Source organism: Lagopus leucura, unplaced genomic scaffold, assembly GCF_019238085.1.
Source record: "Lagopus leucura isolate 7727_CA_CO unplaced genomic scaffold, USGS_WTPT01 Super-Scaffold_100050, whole genome shotgun sequence".
NCBI classification, from domain to species: Eukaryota; Metazoa; Chordata; class Aves; order Galliformes; family Phasianidae; genus Lagopus; species Lagopus leucura.
The window spans coordinates 1,358,335-1,382,984 of NW_024962296.1; the positions used below are offsets into that span (position 1 = coordinate 1,358,335).

The window sequence follows — 24,650 nt, forward strand, 5'->3', positions numbered from 1 at the left end:
TCATCTGCTGTTGTGAACCATTAATTAACAGCATCCAACAGTGAAGGTAGAAAGGGAGAGGGGAGTTCTTTATATAGGCAATCCATTTTGATTTTTCTGACATGTTGGAACATTGATTTTGTTAGTTAATTGCAGGCAGTATCAGAGGCACAAAGCCATACAAGAAGACCTGCCTGGATGCCTACCTGTGCGACCTGCTGTAGGGAACCTGCTTTGGCAGGGGGGTTGGACTCGATGATCTCTGGAGGTCCCTTCCAACCCCTACAATTCTGTGATTCTGTGATTCTGTGATTAGGTGTATTTCAGATGAATATCTTTGAGAAGGAGCCAGGTGATGGAAAAACTACGATGCAGTTTGGCTTGCTTTACAGTGATGTTTTATACATTCTGCAAATGTTGATGGTTTTTTTTGTTGATGTCTATAGAAATAGTTGAAGTTACGTCTACCTGAATAAGTGTTTTGTAGAGATTGCAATTTGAAAGATGGTTCAAAAATGCTTTGTGGAGAATGCATTTCTAAATGTGCTATGATATCTGAGTTTAATAGTAACACAAGCTTTCTTCTTCCATCCGATTTGTTACAGACCCTGTAGTGTATATACAGGGAGCCATGCAGGACTTGATTTATCTATTTTTCCTTCTAACAATCTTCATCCTGGTTATGCTGTCAGATTTCATGACCCAATCCTTACAGCACACATAGGATGGCTGTGGAATTTGTGGTGTTGGTATGGAGGTGTGACCACTTTTCAGGGTGGGTGTTGCAGTACTGGTAAGGTTGACTTGTGGCTCTGAGTGTGGTTGATGTGTTTAGGCAATTCAGGCCATCTTCCTCCTATGTTCTCAGTATCCTTGCTATCTGTTACTGCAAAAGGTGCTGAAATACACATAGATTAATGTCTCACATCTTTGATGTTCTGTTTTCAGCAGAGGTGGTCAGGAAGGCAGTGATTGCTGTATTTTTTGAGTTCTTGGATTCACGTGTTCGCTCCTGACTGATCTGTTCTCCCTGCAGCTGGAAAGTGCTCAGAACTCCATCTGATCTTTTGTATTTTTATTTTTTAAAGCGAGTGATTTGTTTTACTCTGTAGAATGTTTCAAAACAAGGTGGAAATGGGGGGAAATAATATCCTAAAGATGGTTTCCTGCTATTTAGCAGAGTACTGATAGTGGTGCTGTCGTTATTTGCAAATTCATTTGGAAATCCAGCACAGACTTGCATTTCTACTACTCTGTCTTAAAGTTGTGCTTGTTTTCTTATTTTAGAGAATAATGTCATTTTGATAGGAGTGCTGGAAGAGCCTTCAGCATTTACTCTTTCCCTTTTTATTCTTCTCCATGACCTAACAGTAAAAAGAACATGCGAAAGCAACGAATGAAGATCTTGTACAATGCAGTTCTGGAAGCTCGAGAGTCGGGCACAGGCAGACGGCTCTGCGACCTGTTTATGGTTAAGCCATCCAAAAAGGACTATCCAGATTACTATAAAATTATCTTAGAGCCAATGGACTTGAAAATGATAGAACACAACATCCGTAATGATAAGTATGTAGGGGAAGAAGCCATGATTGACGACATGAAGCTCATGTTCCGAAATGCAAGGCATTATAATGAGGAAGGCTCCCAGGTACTGTTTTGATTCTGCAGTCATACTTAACCTTCTTTGCAGATACGTAGTTGGATTTTTTTAGCTTTGACTATTAGCTCCGGTATTTATGGTAATTGTTTACTTAGATAGAACGGAAATGTGACTTTCTTTCTCCTCGAGTTTTTAATTCTGATTTGCTGTGTAATTGTATAAATATGAAGAGAAGCATGCTCCCTTAATTATTTAACTATGAAGATTGCACTTACTTCCTGTTCACTTGGCTTATTGCTTCACTACAAAGAACTGTCGGCTGAGTATCTCCTGTATGTTAATAATAACTCTGAGCTGGTTATTGAATTTTCATTATTTATCACATTAAGGTGTTTGCACTGTGGAGGGTCACCAGCACTTGTTCAGGAGCTCAGAACCTCTGAAAAGGCATCTATTAGTCGAAAGAAAAACAACATCATTATCATGGAAGTAGAGAATGTGGAAGATCAGACTAGAGGAATGGACTTGTTAGCACAGCAGAAGTATTCTGAGATGAATATGCTTTTCACTTATGAATATATCTTAATGGACAGCTAAAAGAGGGATGTAAGGTGATGTTGGGCAGAAAGGGGCATAGATGGTCATGAGAATGCTTGGGAGCTAAAAGTGTTTTTCTAGGTGAGCAAGCTTGATGTTGCAGAACAGGGTGACAGTAAGAAACCTCTGGTTATGCTAGTGAGAAACATGATCAGATGCCATACAGAAACAGTTGCCTGCGCTGGACTTGGATTTGGAGACCCAGGAGGGCTGTTCTAGGCATTTCTTCCGTAATGGAGCTGCGTTAGTTGGAGAGATTGTTGTTGAACAGAATGATTTGATAGGGAAGTTGATAAGGCAACCTTGTTTTCTAATCTGGAAAAGAAAGTTTAATTGGCTAATTTTTCAAACTTTTATATCTCACCGATTTATGTTTATCAATTCTGCTTACCTTTATATATGTGCTGAGTGTGTATAATTGAGAAATAATGCCTTCTTTTCAACCACATAGCTGATTTTTGCCTTCATCTTTTTCAAAATAGCATCTAAATGTCTCAAGAGGACTAGTACTAAACTTGTCCTTAAGGTCTGGATTTGGCTAAATCTCAGCACCCTGAGACAGCAGGAATTACCGCCATAAAGTTAATCACCTTATGCTAGAGTGCATCAGGAAAGTTCTTCATACTGTGTGAGGCAAACACAGTAAACCTGCTTTTGTGTTTGTTTTGTTTTTGATGACTGATCAATAGGTATACAATGATGCCCATATGCTGGAAAAGATCCTCAAAGAAAAAAGGAAAGAACTCGGACCACTGCCTGAAGATGATGATGTTGCATCCCCTAAACTAAAGCTAAGTAAGACAACGTTATCAATTGCCGTGCTTCCACTGAACACTTGCCCAATCCAGGAATACAGACTGGCAGACTCATCCTTTTGAAATGGGAGATGTTGTCTGCGTTTTTACACTGTCAGGCAAAGCATGATTTTATTTTCAAAATGATGATGCCAGCTGTGGTTTTTATACATGCATGTTAGTTTTTGTATGTGCTGTTGCATATCGCAATTTCTAAGAAAAGTAACAGAATGAAGGAGGAAAAGTTTAGAGCTGCTGGATTGATGTGGCATGTGGCATATTATCCAAATGTTAAATGCTACACTGTGTACTCAGAAACACCTCTGTAATGCGTGCTTACAAGTAAGATGCTTCACAAGCTGAGTCAACCATAGTTTCCCTGGTCAGATATCTGGGATTTCCACAGAATGATGAAGGAAATTTGACGTCTAATTGGAGAATATTGAAAACACAGAAGCAAAGTTTGTGACAGTGTCCATTCTTGGGGCTGTTGCCCGTAAAAACTAATTTGCTACTACTCACATCTGCTTAGAAGTTAGCTGAGAAGATTTACATTGCACAGAAAGATTTAAAGAGAGTAACCGTGAGCAGTTGCAGAATCACAGAATGGCCAAGGTTGGAAGGGACCTCAAGGATCATGAAGCTCCAACCCCCTGCCACATGCAGGGCCACCAGACTCCCCATTTAGTACCAGCCCAGGCTGCCCAGGGCCCCATCCAACCTGGCCTTGAACACCTCCAGGGAGGAGGCATCCACAGCCTCTCTGGGCAGCTGTTCCAGCACCTCACCACTCTCATAGGAAAGAACTTCCCCCGACATCCAACCTAAGTCCTTCTTGGACACTGTTGAAAACAGAAATGTGCACCTCTTTGCTACACTACAGTTAGTAGGGAATTCACAGGCAGGTACTATGCAGCACAGTAGTGGAGATTTTGTGTATGTCAAGAAGCTCCTCTGACTGGTAACCCAAGGAGGTGCATTATTTTACCCTTAGAAATTCTAATTTGGCATAAACCTGTGATAGAAGGATCTGGTAATGTTTCTGATTTATGCTTAATTTTGGCACTAGTGAAAACCTGGGTTTTTAATGGACATGGAGGAAAAATACATTAGGAGCTAATAAGGCCAAATTGAATGTAAAGCAACTTAGTAAAAGTGAGGTAAGGTGAGGAAAAAATTATTTTCCATGCTGAAGGCTGAAGAGACCTTTGCCTGCTGGGCCTTAAAGCAATGTATGATTCAGAGTTCACTAAAAGTAGCGTTAAAAAAAATGCCATGCAATTATTAGAAATAAGAAAAGAAGCTGCAACTTGGCTTAGGCTCAGTGGTTTCTTTGCTTGTACTGTAAAGTGCTTCTTCACTGGGCATTTCTCTAACAGAAAGGCGTGGACAAAGAAGTACTGATACTCATTTTTGTAATGATTTTTTTCTTCTTCTGTCTACGCAGGTAGAAAAAGTGGCATTTCCCCCAAAAAATCGAAATACATGACCCCAATGCAGCAGAAATTGAACGAGGTGTATGAAGCAGTTAAGAATTACACGGACAAACGGGGCAGGCGGCTGAGCGCCATCTTCTTGCGGCTGCCGTCTCGGTCTGAGCTGCCCGACTACTACATAACCATTAAGAAGCCGGTTGACATGGAGAAGATCAGAAGTCACATGATGGCCAATAAATACCAGGATATCGATTCCATGGTAGAAGACTTTGTGATGATGTTCAACAACGCTTGCACCTACAATGAGCCAGAATCTTTGATTTACAAAGATGCCCTGGTCCTGCATAAGGTTTTGCTTGAAACTCGAAGAGAGATAGAAGGAGATGAGGATTCTCATGTGCCCAATGTGACTTTGCTAATTCAGGAACTTATCCATAACCTTTTTGTATCTGTTATGAGCCACCAGGATGATGAGGGCAGATGCTACAGTGATTCCCTAGCTGAGATTCCTGCTGTTGATCCCAACTTCCCAAATAAACCTCCTCTGACTTTTGACATTATCCGAAAAAATGTTGAAAATAATCGCTATAGACGACTGGATTTGTTCCAGGAGAACATGTTTGAGGTACTGGAGAGGGCAAGGAGAATGAACAGGTGAGCAAAGCCACATTTTGCAGATATCTGTTGTCATACAGCGTGTTTTGTTGGTTAGGGAGACTCAAGTTTTTAATTTTTAGTGTTTGCTTTTCTTGGAGTGAGCGCTCAGAAATTTTAGTTCATTCATGTCTTCAAAGGAATGTAAGTTTTCTTTTATAAACAAGGAAAAATTTAGGCTTCTGCTACAATTTTGATGCTAATGTTCTAAAGATTAACCTTATGAAAATCACATTTGTTCCAAAGCTGTGAGCCCTTTAAAACGTCCAGCAGTGTTTAACTTGAATTAGGAAAGACATCTTTGTTAATATTGCTATTACTCCTTAAGTTCTCAGAAGTAATGCGTGAAAATGAACAGACTGGCAGGGGCCAGTGGCAAGTAATTTTAGTCTCAAGCAGTTGGTTTTCATTTTTCTGTTATTTTAGAACTTGTGTATAAAAAAATGCTGCTTTTAGATAAACTGTAAAACAAACTGACATCATACTAGCAGATGGAGCACGACTTGGCAGTGTCTGTGGTGCCACCTGTTATGAGTAAGCACAGAAATCTGTTAGTAAAGTGAAGCTTTAGCATGCATCACCCATCCCGTCGGTACTAAAGTTTGTCATTATTTCCTTGGAAGCAGTCTCTTCTGTTTTGTTCTTTTGCTTTGCTTGCTTATTTGGGTGTTGCTTTTTGTTTTGTTTTTACCGTATCAACTTGAGTTACGTTGAATGATCTTGTCTTCTTTTTACTTTCACATTCTTTTTTAAAGAAGTCAGCAGTGCTTTACGCTGCAAATTGTCTCTGGAGTTTGTCGGAGTTCCACCTTGAGGTGGATCATGAGATGCTTCTCTAGGTTGATATCTGTGTGGCCGTCGAGCAATCTGGTAGTGGTGATTGCTCTAATCTGCCTTTTTCTTCACCTTCACTGAGATTTTTAAGTTTTGCAACTGGAAAACCTGCAGTAAGTTTCAAAAAAGGCAAAGGCCATCTTCAGCTGAATACCTCTGCAGATAAGAACGACCTGTAACTATTCAGTTGTGTTTGACTGGAAACTGTTCACTTTGGCCGCAGACGATCAGTCACCGTTTCATTTTCCAGGAGATGTAAACATACCCCTTTGTAACCTTCTTCATTGTAAAGATACCTTTTCTTTCCTTATGATGAACTCTGTAGCTCAAATACAATTTAATCTGCTACTCAAATTTGAATAGTAGCACAGGTTAAGCTTAATTTGCTAAACTTTCATTTTGTAAATTCTTTCAAATAAAGGGTAGGTGACAAGCAAGGCTTAGCCTCCTAGGCTTACACTTTCAGTTTTAAGCTAGTAGCCAAATTAGATACTGAAATCATCTGTGGTAATTTTACAGACAGGCTATAGAAGTGTATATATGTGAGGTAAAAGAGCATTATTTTTTTAAAGAGGAGTTTTATTGCAAAGTATGGAGGTCCATGGGTGTGTGTGTATGCTTTAGGATCCTGTTTGACTGCACAAAGTTATGTTTCTGCCATGTTATATTGTACCTGCTTTTGTACAGGACGGATTCAGAGATCTATGAGGATGCAGTTGAACTTCAGCAGTTCTTCATTAAAATTCGAGATGAACTCTGTAAAAATGGAGAGATTCTTCTGTCGCCTGCTCTCAGTTATACCACCAAGCACCTTCACAATGATGTAGAAAAAGAGAAGAAGGAAAAGCTACCCAAAGAAATAGAGGAGGATAAACTCAAAAGAGAGGAGGAGAAAAGAGGTAGCTATTTTCATTGGTATTAAATGTACTGAGAATATACCTATGTGTGTCGTGTGTGCTCTGCTGTTGCTGCAGCTTCACTTACTGAAGGTTATATTTTAAGGTGATGAGAGATTTGTTTTATTTTGATCCTTATCAGCTGGGCCCACATGGCTTTGAAACAGAGAGAAATGTAGACACTAACCCTAAGTAAACTCTTCAATAGAACACATGAGGAAACAGTAGTCTAACTCCAGTTATATCACAAAATAAAATAATTGGGTAGGTTTTATTGTAGCTGGTAATAAACTTAGCAATGACTGTTCCAATGGACCTTTGAGTCATTTACTTTTTGGTAAATATAATTTTCCTTGATATGCTGAAGGTGTTATCTCTGATCATACTTTCTTGTTACTAATGAGATGACATTAAAGTAAGCCTCTTGCATTTCTTATTTGGCTGCTGTGGGTATGAAGAGGAAAAAAGCTTTCAGCTTTCATGGGGCAAGATACCTACTGTGAAGATCTTTTGTTTCATGTTTCCTGCACATATAATGGCTGGTGGAGCATGTCATGTGGGGACTCAATACAGCTCTCTACCTGTTCTGTTCCACACATATGAGCAGGGCTGTTAGTTCCTTGTCCTTCAGTTGTCTTTCTGACAGTTTGCCTTCCCGTGTGGCACTAAGGTCAGCAGCAGTAAAGCTGGTTGCTCCAACTAACTCAGTACCGTAAGGGAACAGCAGCTGTTAATACCCTTTTTTGGTCTTCCACTGAGAATTAAAAAAAAACAAAGAAAGCAATACATGCCTTTCTGAAGGCTTTTGAGGTCAGTCTTGTCAGCGTTTATCTTTCCTCACCTGAAGGGCTCAGTAAAACTCAGGTGGTTCTGTTTACTCAGTTATCTTAGAATATCCAAATCTGAAAAGGACCCACGAGGATCATCAAGTGCAGCTCCAGCCTCTGCACAGGACCACCTGAAATCCAAATCCCATGTCTGAGAGCAGTGTCCAAATGCTTCTTGAGCTCTGGCAGCTTGGGGTTGTGACCACTGCCCTGTGCAGCCCAGCACCCCCTGGTGCTGAACCCCAACCCTCCCCTGACTCTCCCCTGAAACAGCAGCTCTGTGCTGTTCCCTCACCAGAGAGCAGAGCTCAATGCCTGCTCAACACTACACTCGTAGCCAACAAGCATTACCAGTTCATGGTCATTCACCTGCTTGCAGCCATCTGCTTTTCTTCACATTTACTTGCTCTTGCATACGTGTTATGGTCAACAATACTGACAAAAATACTGTTTTATGAGTAATTATTTTCATTACAATTTAAAAATAATTCACTGAACAAAACTTACTTGATTCAATCCAGGAAACATAATTCCTAAATGATTAAGAAGTTGGTAGCTTGATTTTAGAGTCCCTCTCTTGTTCTGTAGGACACACTTTTATTGCTCTTTGTGAGTTATTCAGCACCAAGCAAAGGTGCAAGTGTTCACATCAGAAATCATGGTTAACATGTAAATGTAGAATTAGCAATGTTTGTTTTCCACCTGTTCTTGAAAACAGAAGCTGAAAAGAGTGAAGACTCTTCTGGCTCAGCTGGGCTGTCATGCTTGCATCGGACCTACAGCCAGGATTGCAGCTTCAAGAACAGCATGTACCACGTAGGAGACTACGTCTACGTGGAGCCTGCTGAAGCCAACTTGCAACCTCACATAGTCTGTATTGAGAGGCTATGGGAAGATTCTGCTGGTAAGAGTGCTTTTCATACAGAAAGACAATACAGTGAAGCTTATTACTGTTTCCATCTTCAAATTTGAGCCTTTTTTGTGTTAACTATTGGATTTGCAGAAATGTGTGGACTGCTGAGTATTTTTTCTTGTTTCTTTTTGCTCTGTCCCAAAATAATTATGAATAGAAAGAAAGTTCTTGGATCAACCCATAATTTTTTTTCTTATGTTCTTCTCAACTCATCCCCAAATTGTCAGCATCTCAGAAAATAGGCATTTTGAAGTGGATTGAGCTTCTTCTAATTTAGATGCAGAAGGATGGCAACAGAAATTTCTGAACCAAAGTTGGACACGTACAACTGCAAATGTTGGAAGCCATTTGAAGGCTTGGAAGTAAAAGATATCTATAAATAAGTTGCAGAGTCTGTTTCCTGTAAATGATCGATTCTGTAGATCTCAGCAAAACAAAGATGAAATTAATTCTTCTGGGGGGGAAAAAAAGTTTGCAGGATTTCTAAGAAACCTAATTTTCTTTACCCAAAGCAGTTAAGGAATCTTTCTTCCTTAAATTGGTTAAGTTTGTTTCACTGATTATTATGTGGCTATCTGATAAAACCGTTTGCAGTTTGTTTTGCTTCTTCATGCACTAGAGAATACACGTTTTTAGATCTTTTCCTTTCTTCCTCTCTTTTTGTTTCTTTTTTAAAGGAGAGAAATGGCTATATGGCTGTTGGTTTTATCGACCAAATGAAACATTTCATCTTGCAACAAGAAAGTTCTTGGAGAAAGAGGTTTTTAAAAGTGACTATTATAATAAAGTTCCAGTTAGCAAAATTTTGGGTAAATGTGTGGTCATGTTTGTTAAGGTGAGAAACTCTTTGGACTAATTTGCTTATTGACTTAATATGCTCTGTGCTGTTTTCTTGAGGAGGTGTAGGTACTCTGATCTGTAGGCATTTTAGTAACACTGAGATAAAGTTTTTAAAAGGATTCGCTCCCATGTACTGCTTGTGTTTTTTGTTTGCTTTGTAAGCTCCGTAGTTCATCCACGTGACACTGATTTTCAGTACTGGTTGCTTTTTGGAATCACGAATTAGATGAGTAGCTAATGAATTTCTCAGAGAATCCATTAGAGAAGTTGCAGGTAATGTCGTAAAGGCTGAAGAATACTTGAGACTCCCCTTGAGTGCAGTGTTGGTAAGAAGATGAAGTCTCTGCTGTCTGTCCCATGTTTGATACCCTGTTGTTCTTGTGAAACTGTACGAGAAGAACTCGGTAGACAGGCTGTATCAGTCTGAAAAGGCTTCTGATAAAAGCATAGAGAAAGCTGGAGCGCACGAAAGGGAGTACGCTGTAATTCTGGTGGCTGCTGGGTGTGGGAACGTTGCTGAAATATTTCACCTAAAAATGTCGTCCTCTTCGTTCTGCAGGAATATTTTAAACTGTGTCCTGAAAACTTTAGAGATGAGGATGTGTTTGTCTGCGAGTCGCGTTATTCCGCTAAGACAAAATCTTTTAAGAAGATTAAACTGTGGACTATGCCTGTCAGCTCTGTAAGATTCGTCCCACGAGATGTGCCCCTGCCTGTGGTCCGTGTTGCTTCTGTATTTGCTAATACAGACAAAGCAGAGGAGGAGAAGCACTCTGATACGTTAGATGACAGTAAGGTGGGGGAAGGTATCCTTCATCTCGAAAAGGTATGCAAGATGGAAAGGTTTGACAGATAAAGAATGATGAATGTTTAAGCCTGCACAACTTGGGTTTCTCAGCATCCAGCCATGGGAAAAAATGTGTATAATATTCATGTTTAAAGTTATTTTACATTCATTACAGAGATACAAACAAATTATAACCCGACTAAGCAAAAAGTGAGTTGTGTACCTATTTGCTAGGTTTTACAAAATGCTTTCTTGTGACCATGGTAAGGGTTATTTTTTTTTCCTTCACTGCTTCAGTAGAAAATAATATTTCTACTAAAAACTTCGTTGCAATCCTGGAGAATCAGTGGATCTAAAAGTCTAATTTCAACTGACATTGATCCTAACCTGCTTTTTGAAGTAGTCTTTCAGTAAAATTGTTAGTAGCAAGGCAGGAGTAAGCAGTACATAATAAACACTGTGGTTTGTGGTTAACAACCAAGTAGTTTACGTTTTTTTTTTCTGCACAGCCTACTAGGAAGACTGGTTTATTTTATTGTATTTAAAGTTATAAGGAAATATACTTTTTTAATTGTGTTAAATTGCAGTAAATTTAATTGTTTATATGAAATAAATTTGGAGTAATGAGATGAGTCTATTTTACATTCTGAGCACTAACAGAGCCTCAAAATGGAATGTCCAGCATTGCCACTTAGTATACACTGTGTGTATTACTGTATTTATTTGCTTCACGACAAAAGAAGAAGTCCTTTCTACCAAGAGGATGAAAGCTTCTGAAGTCTTTTCCTGACACACACTGAGGGGATATCCTGTGTTTCCATTGGCTTTCTGAAATAACAAACAGAGAAGTCAAATGAAGCTTGAGGCACCAAAGAGAAATTAAAATAGAGCAAACTGCATGATTCTGTTCTTAAAAGCATGGAGCAGTTGTGTAACTGTGATAAATGATCATTACACTTTTATTTCTTTTAACTTCACCAAATACTGAATTCTTGCCTTCTGTAAGTTTTAGTGTGCTTTAAAACAAGCCATCAAAGTAGACAGATAAGGCTTCAAAGTTTATGACTTTGTAGTAATAGCACAAAAAAGGATCTGTGAATTACTGGCAAAATTACAGCTTTGATTATGAAATAGGAAGGCTTGCAACGTACATAGAGGGATAGCTCTGGCTTGGATATTTCATTTTCTAAAGTCCAAGTCCCCTAATTTTTGCTTTTACTTGTCTAGTTGGGGTGTTGCCTATTATTGGTGACATAAAGGTGGAGCAGATACTCTTCTCCTTGCACCTGGCATCATTGTGTTTAGTTTCCGTTGTCCCACAAGTTTCTAAGTGCGTTTTCTTTTGCAGGACAAAGAAGATGTACCAGTAGAAATGTCTAATGGGGAGCCTGGTTGCCATTACTTTGAGCAGCTCTGTTACAATGATATGTGGCTTAAGGTTGGGGACTGCGTCTTCATAAAATCGCACGGATTAGTGCGGCCTCGGGTAGGGAGGTAGGTCACACTTCTTTATTGCAGTTTGTGTCTATCAAAATACATTGGCCAAAAGACTGGATTATTGCAAAAAAAGTGTAGAAGAGGATGGGAGAAAAAAATCTTTTGAATGAGACTGTGTTAGAAGCTCTTACTAGGCTGAGGTGGAATTGTGTCAGCCTGTTAAAAAAGGTAACGGCTGCACAGTCAGAGCAGGCTGCACTTCAGTACTTGTTTCGTGCCCACAGTCTTCCTGAACAGCCCAGTGTATCTAGCTTACTCCCTTAGTAAGGATGGCCTTGCACTGATGTCAGTGATATGTTTTTCTTTCCAGAATTGAAAAGATGTGGGTGCGAGATGGAGCTGCGTATTTCTTTGGTCCAATCTTCATCCATCCTGAAGAAACTGAACATGAGCCAACTAAAATGTTCTACAAGAAGGAAGTGTTTCTGAGTAACTTGGAGGAGACCTGTCCTATGTCGTGCATTTTGGGTAATTCCTAGCAACTTTAAACCCCCTGGGCACTCTGTACATTTAAAAGGAAAAAGCAAACAAAAATCTGAAGTCACAGAGTAGAAAACTCCATTATCCTTGCTTATTCATGTAATTATTCCAGTATATGTACCTGGAAAGTCAGCTCAGAAGGAGGTTGATATTTGGTTTGTTGAATAAGATGACTGTTACGTACTTCATTCTGTAATTCTGCATTGTGACTGGCAATGGCTTTTTTTTGTTAATCTTTTAATTTTATTTTTTTTCTTTAAAAAAAAAAAACAACTCCAAAAGCTGCGTTCAGTTGGTGTAGGTTTCTCATGAGTGACATTACTTAACAGAGATGTCAGTTGATGTATTTTTCCACAGCTGGGTCAGACAGTGGGCTGATACTTACATGACTAGTGAAAATTTGAATTTCCACCCCTTTTTGTAAAGGATCTGCCTTCTAACTCAGCTCTGTTCATTTCTGCAGGCAAGTGTGCTGTTCTGTCGTTCAAGGACTTCCTCTGCTGCAGACCAACTGAAATTTCTGAGAATGATGTTTTCCTGTGTGAGAGCCGCTACAATGAAAGCGACAAACAAATGAAGAAATTTAAGGGGCTCAAGAGATTTTCACTCTCTGCAAAAGTTGTCGATGATGAAATTTACTATTTTAGGTAAAAATGTTATGGGAATGAGGAGATCTCCTGAGCACTCTGTGTTGAGGTGTGTTGACCCACCCAGCAGCTGAGCCCCTATGCAGCCACTTGTACATTTCCCATAGCATGAGGAGAAAATGAAAAGGGCAAAAGCAAGAAACAGTCTTTTGTTAATATAAAGGCAGCATAGTTACTGATGCAAAGCTATGCATGCAAGCAAAGCGAAATAGGAATTCTCTACTTCCCATCAGCTGGCAGATGTTTAGCTGCTTGCTGGAAAGCAGGGCCTCAGCACAAGCTGTGGTTTCATGGAAAGACAAATGCCATAACCCCACATCCATCACCTTCGTTTCAGTCAGTTGAATATGGAGATGGTTAAGGCCAGGTTGAGAGGGCCCTAGGCAGCCAGATCTCTAGTGGGTGGCCATCAGCCCCTGGCAGAGCTTGGAACCTTCAAGCTCCTTTTCAACTGGTACCATTCTGTGGTTCTGTATCCCTTTAGTCAGTTGGGATCAGCTATCCTGCCTGTCCCCCCACACAGCTTTTTTGCCTGTTCCCAGCCTGCTCACTTTGAAAATGTGGAGAAAAGTTGGTTTTCTCTTCAAAATATTTGCTGTGTCTTGTTGAGTATGAGTGTATTCTCATCTTCCTTCTGTCTTCCTCCTGTGCCTTTCAGAAAACCCATAGTTCCTCAGAAGGAACCATCTCCACTTCTGGAGAAGAAAATCCAGCAGCTAGAAGCAAAGTTTGCTGAGCTGGAAGGAGGCGATGAGGACATGGAAGAGATGGGAGAAGAGGAAGGTGATATCACTGAAACACCTTCCATGCCTCAGCTTCAGACTCCGTTATCTAGTGAATTGGATATCATGCCTTATACTCCACCGCAGGTAAACATGTTCCTTGAGGGACCTTTAAGTGCTGATATTCCTCATTCTTACCTCAACCCCATTAAACAAAATGCAGTAGTGTTTTATCACATCTACAGAACAGATTTATAGTTTGATTTATTGGTCTGTGGAGTGATGACACAGAGCAGTTTTAGCATGTCCAATACGATATCCATATTCTAATTATTGAGTCAGTTAAAATGTTTTTAAAGGAAATCATTCAGCTGAGGAAAATCTCGCAGGGAATGTTCTGTAGATTTCAATGTTCTTTTTTCCATGAGTATGTTTTCTGTGACACTTCTTATGAAATACTGGGTATTTATATCAACTATAAGATTAGGATGCAAGAGTTTAATTGTAATACTTAGGTAACCTGGCATCCATTTTAGAGCTTTTCCTTACATCTTGTAAAAAGCTAGACTGGAGTGTTGGAGTTCTGACTTGTTTCATTTTTTAGAAAATGCTACATATCATTATTGAAGGAAAAAAGATCGCTCCTTTAAGTTACCATTCATACTTGAAAGTCAGAACTTGAGAGGAAAAAAAGTGATGAAAACTTTTTATATGTCTTGCTGTACATTGCAGAAACTTTAATGTGCTGATATATGGGCAGGAAACAAATCAGAAACCATGTGGTTACATGGCATTTGAACGTGCCATGAGTCATTGCTGCTGCTTAAACAGGGCATTTTCAGTCCTCCCTCTCTTACTACTTCTCTCACACATGCCCTGGTATTTATGTAACTGAGTATTGAAGTAGAGTGGGAAACTTTACCTGCGAGTTAATCTAACCAAAAACATTTGTTTGCAACTGGATTAAATTATTTTATTTGTTTCATCACATTCTCACATTTAAGTTAATGCCAGCCTTGAGAAGGCAGTGGGAGTGATGTGCTGGGAACAAGAGGGAGTTTGGGATGTGTTTGTAACCAGCAGTCCGGATTTCTGCTGTGTCATACTAATTCTGAAGTGACAGCCTCATTGGCAGCTGAAGAAACGATGTGACCACTGGGTAGAAATAACTGTCTTTGGATGTGACACACATGTACACACGTTGATGAAATTCACTGCTTTACCTTGGTTTGTTTGTGATTATTTTTTTTGCTGTGTGAGCAGACCACCAAATGCATTTGGTGCAGCTGTGGTTCTGCTCTTATCTTTTTTAATGCTGTGTTCTTAAGTAGCATGAGAATTCTTGCTAAGTGCTAAAAAAAAAAAAAAAAAAAAGATATTGTGTTGTTAATCTGTATTAACTAACATAATTTTGTAGGAGAGGGGACTGTGGCTGCTTATGCATCAAAATATTACCATTGCAGGAATTGCTGGACATTAAAGAATTCCTTGCGCTGCCTTTTTGCAGCATTCGCTGTCTTCTGCTCTCCTTTGCTCTCTGTCTTCCAGTATGGCTGTTTTGTTCAGATCTCTTGAGATGTTTTATTGAGGAACTAATATATAGTGTCTTTTTAAAAAGCCATATTTGAAAGCTGCATTTCTTAGAATTGTTTGTAATGGGACTTCTAGGGTAACTGTTGAGAAATCAGTGGAAATATCCAATGTGTGTGTTTATACTTCAGCCAGATGTGATCTCTGAAGACCAGAAATTGAAGTGGGAAAAGAAAGTAAGAAAAACTGAAAAGGGTCAAATAGCAATGCAGGCTGAAAGTAAAGAACAATTCATAAGGGCCCCTGGGAGATTCCTGATGCTGCTGATTTGGAAAATGTAGGACGCAGTGTCTGAGCTGCTACACAAAGGACAATATAACTGTGGCAGAGTGATTGCAATCGCATAGCACAGAAATGAACCATCTTTGTTGACCTATTGTAATCTGTTCTATTTCTGTCCCCTTTAAAATAAGTTCTTTTATACAGAGCTCCTAGGTAAAAGGCACACGGTTGCTTCATGTTCTCTTAAACACATGCAATTTATCTAACAACTAAAAACCCTGATGGTTTTTACCCCTTTTTCCTGGTAACAAAAGAAGCAAGTATTACTCCTGAAAATTAAATGAGTCAAGCCAAGTCAAGCTTGACAGATGAGTGGATGTTGCCTTCCTGCTGCTGTTTGCTGTGAATCAAGAAGCAGAATGGGAAGGAAAAAAAAAGTGCAATTTTAGTTTTGGTTTTTGCTTTATCATATGGCTGTGAAATGTTGTACGAGTGGGTCTTGGTTTATTTCTTCTCATAACACATCCAAAACAGTTACTTGGCTTGAGTGGAAAATATTCTGTTAGAAATTGTCATAGCAGCAATGTAGAGTAATGGAAAACGTAAGAATTGAATTTAGAATTCTTAAAAAAAAAAAAGTCCTGTTATCTCTCCCAAACTGATGGCCTGACTTTTAAGTGTAATAACATGACTGTTATTAATACACTACTGCAAGCATCACAAAGCAAAACCAGCTGATACATTTGTGTCTGTCTAAGTGCAGAGGCCAAGTCATACAATTATTAAGGTTGGAAACTATCTCTAAGATCATCTAGTCCAACCATCCACCTGCCACCAGTATTGCTCACTATGTTCCTAAGTACTACATCTACCCTTTCCTTAAACACCTTCAGGGACAGTCAATCCACTGCTCCCCTGGACAGCTTGTTCCAATACCTCAGCACTCTTTCTGAAAAGAAGTTCTTCCTAATATCCAATCTGAGCCCCCCCTGGTGCAACTCAAGACCATTCCATCTTGTCCCATCCCTAGTTTCATGGCAGAAGAGACTGACCCCCGTCTTGCCACAGCCTCCTTTCAAGGAGTTGTAGGAGTGATAATGTCTTCCCTGGGCCTCCTCTTCTCCAGGCTGAGTAATTCCAGTTCCCTCAGCTGCTCCTCATAAAGCTTGCACTCCAGCCCCTGCCAGCTTGGTTGCTCTTCTCTGGACATTCTCCAGGGCCTCAGTGTCTTTCATGAAGTGAGAGGCACAAAACTGAACACAGCACTCAAGGTGTGGATTCACCACTCATGACCTGTCACCAGCTGAATTTTGATCTCCATTCACCTCCACTCTCTGGGCCCGACCCTCCAGCCCCTTCTTTACCCAGCACAGTGCGCCTGTCCAAGCCCCGGGCTGCCAGCTTCTGCAGGAGAGTGCTGGGAGAGACAGTGTCAAAGGCTCGGCTGAATTAAAGGAAGTCTGTGCCAACAGCCTTTCCCTATCCACCAGGTGTGGTGGATTTGGAATACATATTCCATATGTATAACTGGATTCTCCTTTTTCTGAACTGAGAACTTCTGAGAAGCTAGGTTATGTTCTGCCTGCACTGTGTGGGGTTTTTCCTTCGTTCTCCATCATAGAGACGTATCTAAAGAATTCCTCCCAAAAAGCTAAATGTTACCCCTGGTTTGTAATGAAAACAGCGAGGGTAGATTGCTATTTGAAAATGAATGCAGTGATGTCTGTAGTAACGTACTGTTATGCCTCAGTTCATCCACCACTTGGCTTAAATTATGAACAAGGCTTTCAGAGTCTCGGTGTAGCTGAAGCTTTGCGTTTCTCTGAGAGATAGGCATTAGACATTTTTCCCCTGCAGATTTTTGGAAATGATTGTGCTGCTCACAGTGTGAGAAGTAATGCTGAAGACGTGGGGAGAGCCTTCTGAAGGTTTTGGTCTGATGAAGCATTTTGGGCCTTATTGGTCACACAGTGGGTGGGTTGTGGTCTCCTGCATCTAATGGCAGGTGTTACCTTGCTGGTTGTCAGAGTAGGTTGAATTTTTTGATAGCTGGAGATGTCTAAAAGCTCTCAGCAGGAGCAGTCTGGATGATGAGAGCAAAGGAGACAGATCTTTAGTGGAACAGAGGATTAGTTACCCATCAACAGGTAGGGCTGTGAACCTGTGTGCAGGTGACACTGAAATTGGGCACTGTTTTTCATTTCCAGGGATAAATGGGTATTTAGGAAATGTGAGAGGAGCAGTAGAAAGGAAAGTTTGACAGGCAAAATGAAGAGCACTCGGAAATGTGAAATTAGGGGGTGGCACCAAGGAGATGAGAGGTGCAAAAGCCCACTATTAAACGTGAAAGCCATTTCATAGAATGTGTGATGGCAAATGAAGTGTTCTACTTGACTCGTGTTGGCAGTATTTCTGAACAGCAAAATAGATGACATATGAAATTAGTACAATTGCTTGTATTCTCTTTTTGCCTTCTAAATAGTTGCTTCCTATTCAGTACTTCTGAGCCCTGTGGGTTAATTTGAAATGACCTCAGCTAATAGCAATTGTTCTGTGCTGAGTTACTGCACACTTTTGGAAGCCGCAGTTACAAGGTTGGCCTTATGTCTGGAAGGGTTGAAAAGCATCATGTTATTGTGTTTTGCTTTTTGCTTTTGTTGTTACTGTGGGGTTTTTTTCACCCCCCTTGAGTGTTTTCTGTAAATGCGTGTGTTTGTGTTGCTCACTGGGAAGCATAGTCTCTTGAGAGGCTGTAAGGTTGGCTGGCCCTCATATGGATGTACAAGAGAGAAAATTGGGGATATTTTTACATGCTATTTCCTACAGCTTTTACTTTTTTTAATGTTAAGAAACTTCTCTGTTGTATACTTGTGGTCATAACTGCTTTTTCTCACAGTCCACTCCCAAGTCTGTTAAGGGCAGCACCAAGAAGGAGGGATCAAAAAGGAAGATCAACATGAGTGGTTACATCCTATTTAGCAGTGAGATGAGAGCTGTGATTAAAGCTCAGCACCCAGACTACTCCTTTGGAGAGCTCAGCAGGCTTGTAGGAACTGAATGGAGAAACCTGGAAGCAACAAAGAAAGCAGAATATGAAGGTAAATAAAATACAAAATGTTAAACTTTTTTTTTTTCTACTTTTTCTCTCTGAACATGTTCATTACTGTTACTCAGATGACCGGTTTTATAAAAGAAGATGGTTATCATAGAATCACAGAATGTCATAGAATTATAGAAATCATAGTTATCGCAGGATGGCTTGTGTTGGAAGGGACCTTCACTGTCCTCTAGTTCCAATCTCCCTGCTGTAGGCTGGCTCCCCCCACCAGCTCAGGCTGCCCAGGGCCCCATCCAACCGGGCCTTAAGCAGCTCCAGCACTGGGGCACCCACAGCTTCTCTGGGCAGCAGTGCCAGGGCCTCACTGCCCTCTGAGTGCAGTTACGTTTGTGTTCTGGGAGTACCTTAAAGAGAAGTTGTATTGAGCGATGACTGAAGAGGAGCAAAGAGCAGGCTTAAATTGTGTAGTGCACAACTGATAATTCAGATGTCTTTGCCACAAATAATCAAATGAGCCAAGATAAAAGAAATGTGGAAAATGAGGAGCAAAAGGGCTCAGTGCCCTTGTCAGCTGAAAACACAGCTTGTAAAAGTTTCCATATGGGAGGACTTTTCGAGGGGGCTGCAAGAAAGGGATCTTTGGACAAGAAGCTCTTTGGAGCTGTAGTGCCAGGTAAGAAAGCTTACAGTGGAGTGGGAAAAAGTTCTTCAGTTAACTGTACTGAGAGTCTGAAAGAGTTCTGTTTAAAAAAAAGAAAAAAAGAAAAAGAAGTATAGATTCAGTTGCAGTGCTGTAAATATGACCTGTTATTCAGTCTCAGTATTAATCACGCGTTGTAATTTTGCTGAGAGATTTTGAAACCTTATGCCAATAAATTTCATAGGCGTGAGATTTACTTTAGAAAGTCCGTTCTCTCCTTCATCCTCTCCTTCATCCTCTCCATCCTCTCCTTTGTCCTCTCCTTCATTCTCTTCTTCCTCACTGATACTGCTTACTGTGTGTCAACTTTATTTGATCAAAGTCAGAATACAGTTGATCCTTAACAGCAGGCCCTATGAAGTCTAATACAGTGGTTTGACAATCAGTTATTTTTCTAGTTAGCAATGTCTCAGCATTTCTAATATAAAGCCCAGTTTTTAAGCAACTGTTGCAGTTTTATTGGGAGAAGATATTACTTTGGTTAGGGAAGTTTCAACACCCTAGGAAGGTATTGCTCAATTAAGTTACAATATTACTTTTAAGAGGTGAGATTTGGTTAGGTTTTTTTACACGCTTATAGTTTATAGTACACTTTGATCCAGACTAGAAGTTTGTGTGCTGTCACTTCACACCCTCAGCCTCCTCAATCCTTTCTGAAGTGCTGGAGGGTAATGCAGCAGGACTGCATGCGAGTTTCCTTTGCAAATGTTGTCAAGGGAAGTGGTAATGCTGTATGTGAAAGTAGTATGGTCTTTCTTTTCCCTGTTGTAGTCTCCTATTTCACCATTCTAGGTGCGTCTGATACATTTTATTGCCAGGTCCCTCCCTGCAGCCTTGCCCAAGCAGTAGGATGGCTGGCATGTCCTCACTTCTAGCATAGAGCAGCTTGCTGCTCGCACTTCCACCGTAATGTGGCAGCAGCAGCGTCTGTCCTTTGTGTAAGCCCAAGTGCTTCCATTTCAGCCTTCCTCCTTACTTACATTTTTTCCAAAGCTTTTGAGTTTTGAACTGCAGTTTCTCTGACTTGCTGTCTGCCCAGGGACAGGCTTGCTTTTATTTGGTTTTGAAGGGTTGCGATGGTGTTCCTCAGAGTCCAAACTCTTTGCTTACTCCTGTGCATGAAAGGAGAGAAACTCTGCTCCTTCCACTGTGACAGTGTGAAATTCATGCACTCCAGGGTGGGCAGAGAGTAGGGAGCAGATATGGTTTGACATTTCAATAGTAAAGTGCCTTTCCCTGGTCTGCTGGGAAAGCAGTTTGCATTTTTGATCCATTTTGATCTACTGAAAATTTCATTTAGTATATGTGCAGAGTGATGGCTGTTCTTTAGCAGTAGTCAAATAAAGAACAGGCTGCATTGGAAGTGCCTGCATGGCTAACTGCACCGTGAGAACTCCTTAATATGAAAGAGTATGTGGGGTTTGAGGCCAAGGCTTGTCTTTAAGGAGAGGTCTGTTCAAAGCAGAATGTCTCTTTCCTGTTTCTTGAGATGCATTGGAAATGGCATTAGAATGATTTCAAGGCCTAGCCTGAATGATGCGAGTGTGAAGGTGAATGCTCCAGGCCAAACTTTCAGACCTCTTAAGTTCCCTCTGGCAGTATTGTTCCATCTGTTAGTTCAATAGTAGACAGGGACAGACCAGGTAAAACTTGAATGTTGTCCTATGTCACATTCTCAGAGGCTCAGCACTCCAAAATCTGATAAAACTGAATGATTAACAAGAATCTCTCATTCATCAAAATGTCTTCAAAACTATTGCTTTTGTCTGACTGTTATTTTCACTGGCCAAGAGTAGTTGAGAGGCAGAACAGCTACTTTATCTTTTCTCTAAATGCTTGCTGTACTCTTAAGATGATTATCTCCATTTTCTACTTCAGGATCTACCTTTAAACGTCTCATGTATTTTGTGGTCAGTCACATGTGAGTTGCCTGTAGTGTACGTAGGAGTTCCTGTGCGTCGTCATCTCCTTCTGAAATGACACAAGTGAAAAGGAAGGAAATGCCTTTGGAAATGAAACCAGTCTTACAGTGCATGGCAGTAGTGCTAGGTGTTGCACAGGTCCTCCGGGACACCAATGCATGGTGAACATTTGCAGTCACGTACTTGAAAAAACTAAGTAGCCTTGGCAGGATGCATGTATAACGTGATCTCCTTGATGAACTTTTTAGCCTTGTTTGACTGAGGACCTTGGTTGCTGTTTTAGTGACAGTTCTCATCTTTCACCAACTGCAAGAGAACTTCCAGCCCTGCATTCACTGTTGTTAACATTTGCTGGAGATGTATGCTGCATTCATTTATCCTTTGTTGTTCCTCATTGCGTCAGTAAGAGATGATGTTCAGAGTGAACAACCAGCAACTTGCATGCTCCAGAAGCACCTTCAGTGGGCATTCGGTATACCTTCTTTTTTGTTTGCTTGGGGTTGTTTTTTGGTTCTCTTTTGTTGTGGTTTTTTTCTTTCTTTCTTTCTTCTTCCCATAACCCTTTGCCCTTCCCTCAATATAAAATAGTCCTCCGGTCAGATTCCCCTGCAGTAGATCTTTTGTTCCTGCAGTCATGGTGAGAAACTCGATTGAGATAATGACCAGATTAATCATACAAAGGACACACATGGCCTCCAGTGAGCAGCTCAGTGTGAGTTAGACATCTTCAGGAAAAATAAAATTAAAAAATCTGAGGGAACAAAAACGGGGAAAATGACAGAGGCAGAGCAGATATTTTTGGTTCATCAAACTGCTGCTTGTTATATTCCAAACGCTAAAGAACCTATCTACTCTAAGAAAACTTTGCAAATGCTTCCCAACTTTGCCACCATTTTTCAGCTCTATCAGTAAAACAAAAAACAAAACAACAACAAAAAAAAAGCACAACAACAGCAAAACCACCACCAATGAAACAGCAGTGGGGAGCACAAAAAGAAATGGGCCACTGGCACTGCTGGCTGCTATTTGCACCTTGCTCTGGGGCACTGGCTGGCAGTGCTGACTGAAGCTGGTCCAGCTGAGCCAGTGGTGTCCAAAGAGGGGAGGCTTTGCCATGTTGTCCTGGTGCAGACTTAGCCTCGTGCTGGACTGCTGCTTCACATTGGTAACACTGGTGTTGTTATCCAATTTGTTCCTTTAAAATTTTTATTTTATTATTTTTATTATTATTAATATTATTTTTTAAGAAAAAGATAAAACTTTGTGGGATATTTTTCATTCAAGGTTCTCTAGAAGTCTTAGCTGCAGCCACATGAAATCAAATCATATGCTGGTTACAAAGATTCATCTGTTCTACTTTATATTTTACTAAAGTATGCCAGTGTTTGACTAGACCTTTTTAATGAACAGATAATATTTTGAAACTCTGGGTTACAAAACAGAACTGAAAATCTAAAATACTTTTACAGAGCGGGCAGCTAAAGTTGCTGAGCAGCAGGAGAGAGAGCGAGCAGCACAGCAGCAGAATCCCTCCCCCCGGGCAGGCACTCCTGTCGGGGCTCTTATGGGGGTGGTGCCGCCACCAACACCAATGGGGATGCTCACTCAGCAGTTGACACCCGTTGCAGGTAAAACGTAGGAGCTACGACCATTTTTCCTCATCCACTGTATCAACCCCCTTCATAACTGAACACGCTCTTGGGTCACTTTGTTCTTACGGAGGAAAACGCTCGGCCTCTTCAGTCTTCCTTCACGGTGAATATGCGTATCTGCAGCAGTAGGGTGGCAGCCCCGGTGCCCTGCCCCAGCAGTGGGCGTTCTGGTGGAAACACAGGGAAGAAGCCTCCTCCTTGTGAGGCAGGCCTGTGCTGTGTGTATGCAGTTATGCTTACTGGCTCTACTTTGCAGAAGTCGTGTTTGTTCTCGCTGCAGCAGTGGTGCGGGGAGCTGAATACTCTTTGAGTGTAAGCAGCATCAGCGGAGGTGGTTCAGGAGGAGACAGAGGACTTGTTTTTGTTGTCGGGATGCGAGAGGCAAAAGAAAATCCAAACCAAATTTAATATCGAAACTCCAGAATTATGATTAGACATGAGTGCAGCTGGCTAGGTTCTGGAGTCATTGCAAAACCAAGTATGAAACGTCAGCACTGCTGGTTTTTATCAGGTGATTTGCAGAATAGACCTCAGCTTTGAGAACTCTTCTCTGTGGTTCCTGTTGGTTTTTTTCTTGTTGCCAGTCATACTCCAACTTGACTCATAGGCAGTGTGTCCAGGTCCTATGTGAAGACTGCATAGTCCATAGGAAGTTCTTTTATGAGAATCAGCTGTACATCTGCGAGAGGATGGATTAGGTCTGACCTGATGGGTTGCTTTTCTTCTCCCATTTCTGATTAGGAAGGATTGGGTAGCATCAGTCAAGGTTGAAATAGTCCTGAGTTAGGTAAAAGTGAATAGTTGGATGAATGACTAGTTTTTTGTTTTCTTTTTGTTGTGTGGTTTGATTTGGTTTGTGAGTTCTTGGTTGTTGGTTTGTGTTTTTTTTTAACTTAAGGCATTCAAATTATTCCATTTATTCTTTTGTTCTTTTTTCTTTCCCGCCTTGCAGGCTGTGGCCATACTTAGAACTGATGGCCTGAAGTATTTTTCATCCTGGTTTCTAAACCCTTTTTCAGTGCATTGGTTGGAGGGATGCTTAGACTGAAGGCATATCTTTTACATAGTTTACCACCTCCAGGTTACAAAAGCATTTGTTTATACTGATACTTCTTTTTGCCTTAAAAAAATAAAATGTAAGAAACACCTTTGTTCTTTGAACACCTTTCAGATTTTGTGTCTTGCGGTGGTGTTTGTGTGCGTGTGCATATATTTCAAAAAGAAAGAGAAGGAAAACTAGCTCCAGTGCTGGTCGTCTTTGTGAGTAATCTTTGATCTCGATGAGGTGGCGATGACTAGGAATGTCATCATCTCATGGTTGTTTTTTTTCTTGGTTTGGTTCCTGCTTTTTCATACTGTCACATTTCCAACTATGTGTGTTCCCTGCCATCCTGCAGCAGCTTCCTCAAAAAGCACACGTCCGTTCAAGGCATCATCTTACAGTTAGCAGTTAGAAGTTCAAGTCTCGTTACTTAGCCATTGTGAAATACTTCTTTAGGAGGATGACCAAGTGGATCTTTATAAACTCTTGCTGGTTTTGTCCCATTTGCAGTCTTTCCTCTTTTGGTTTCCACAAGTGTCTTATTCCATGCAGACTTTTCAAACCTTCCTCCATTTTTGAGTCACAGTTTTAAGCCCATCTTTAAGTCACGGTTGCTTTCCTCTGTTTCTGAGATCTTTTTCATCGTAAGATTTTTTTACTTTTTTACAGTCCACAGGTGCAAGAAATCATGATGCCTTCTGAGATGCATTTCTCTCAGCACACAGTGCTCTAGTTGCTTTCAAATTTAGGAGCTACAATAGTTTATTTAATCTCACGTTGTTACAGTTCAAAGAAATGGGAGGAAGAGTAAATTGAAAGGCAGTAAATCACAGCTGTGGGAGCTGAAAATAGTTCACCAGGTATACTAGTTTAAAATCAAAGTGATAATTTGTACGTGAGGAATGACAGTGGCTGTTTGTATAACCTTGTGATGAGCTAAAAAAACGGATTTCCTATGGAG

At 40.5% G+C, this 24,650-nt stretch overlaps 1 protein-coding gene across 12 annotated transcripts in view; it reads left to right on the forward strand.

The window, feature by feature from the left end:
• PBRM1 (polybromo 1) overlaps positions 1-24,650 on the forward strand; it is a 61,322-nt gene that overhangs the window by 27,709 nt on the left and 8,963 nt on the right. For 11 of the 12 annotated variants that reach the window (XM_042885511.1, XM_042885512.1, XM_042885506.1 and 8 more), the window contains 12 exons: positions 1,351-1,627; positions 2,866-2,971; positions 4,418-5,060; positions 6,582-6,793; positions 8,336-8,521; positions 9,208-9,365; positions 9,930-10,196; positions 11,506-11,651; positions 11,965-12,122; positions 12,598-12,781; positions 13,440-13,650; positions 18,212-18,413. In XM_042885511.1, the coding sequence (XP_042741445.1) occupies positions 1,351-1,627; positions 2,866-2,971; positions 4,418-5,060; positions 6,582-6,793; positions 8,336-8,521; positions 9,208-9,365; positions 9,930-10,196; positions 11,506-11,651; positions 11,965-12,122; positions 12,598-12,781; positions 13,440-13,650; positions 18,212-18,413 (2,750 nt within the window). Of the gene's footprint in view, positions 1-1,350; positions 1,628-2,865; positions 2,972-4,417; positions 5,061-6,581; positions 6,794-8,335; positions 8,522-9,207; positions 9,366-9,929; positions 10,197-11,505; positions 11,652-11,964; positions 12,123-12,597; positions 12,782-13,439; positions 13,651-18,211; positions 18,414-22,464; positions 22,624-24,650 lie in introns of all 12 variants that reach the window. The other variant, XM_042885514.1, reaches the window with a different exon arrangement.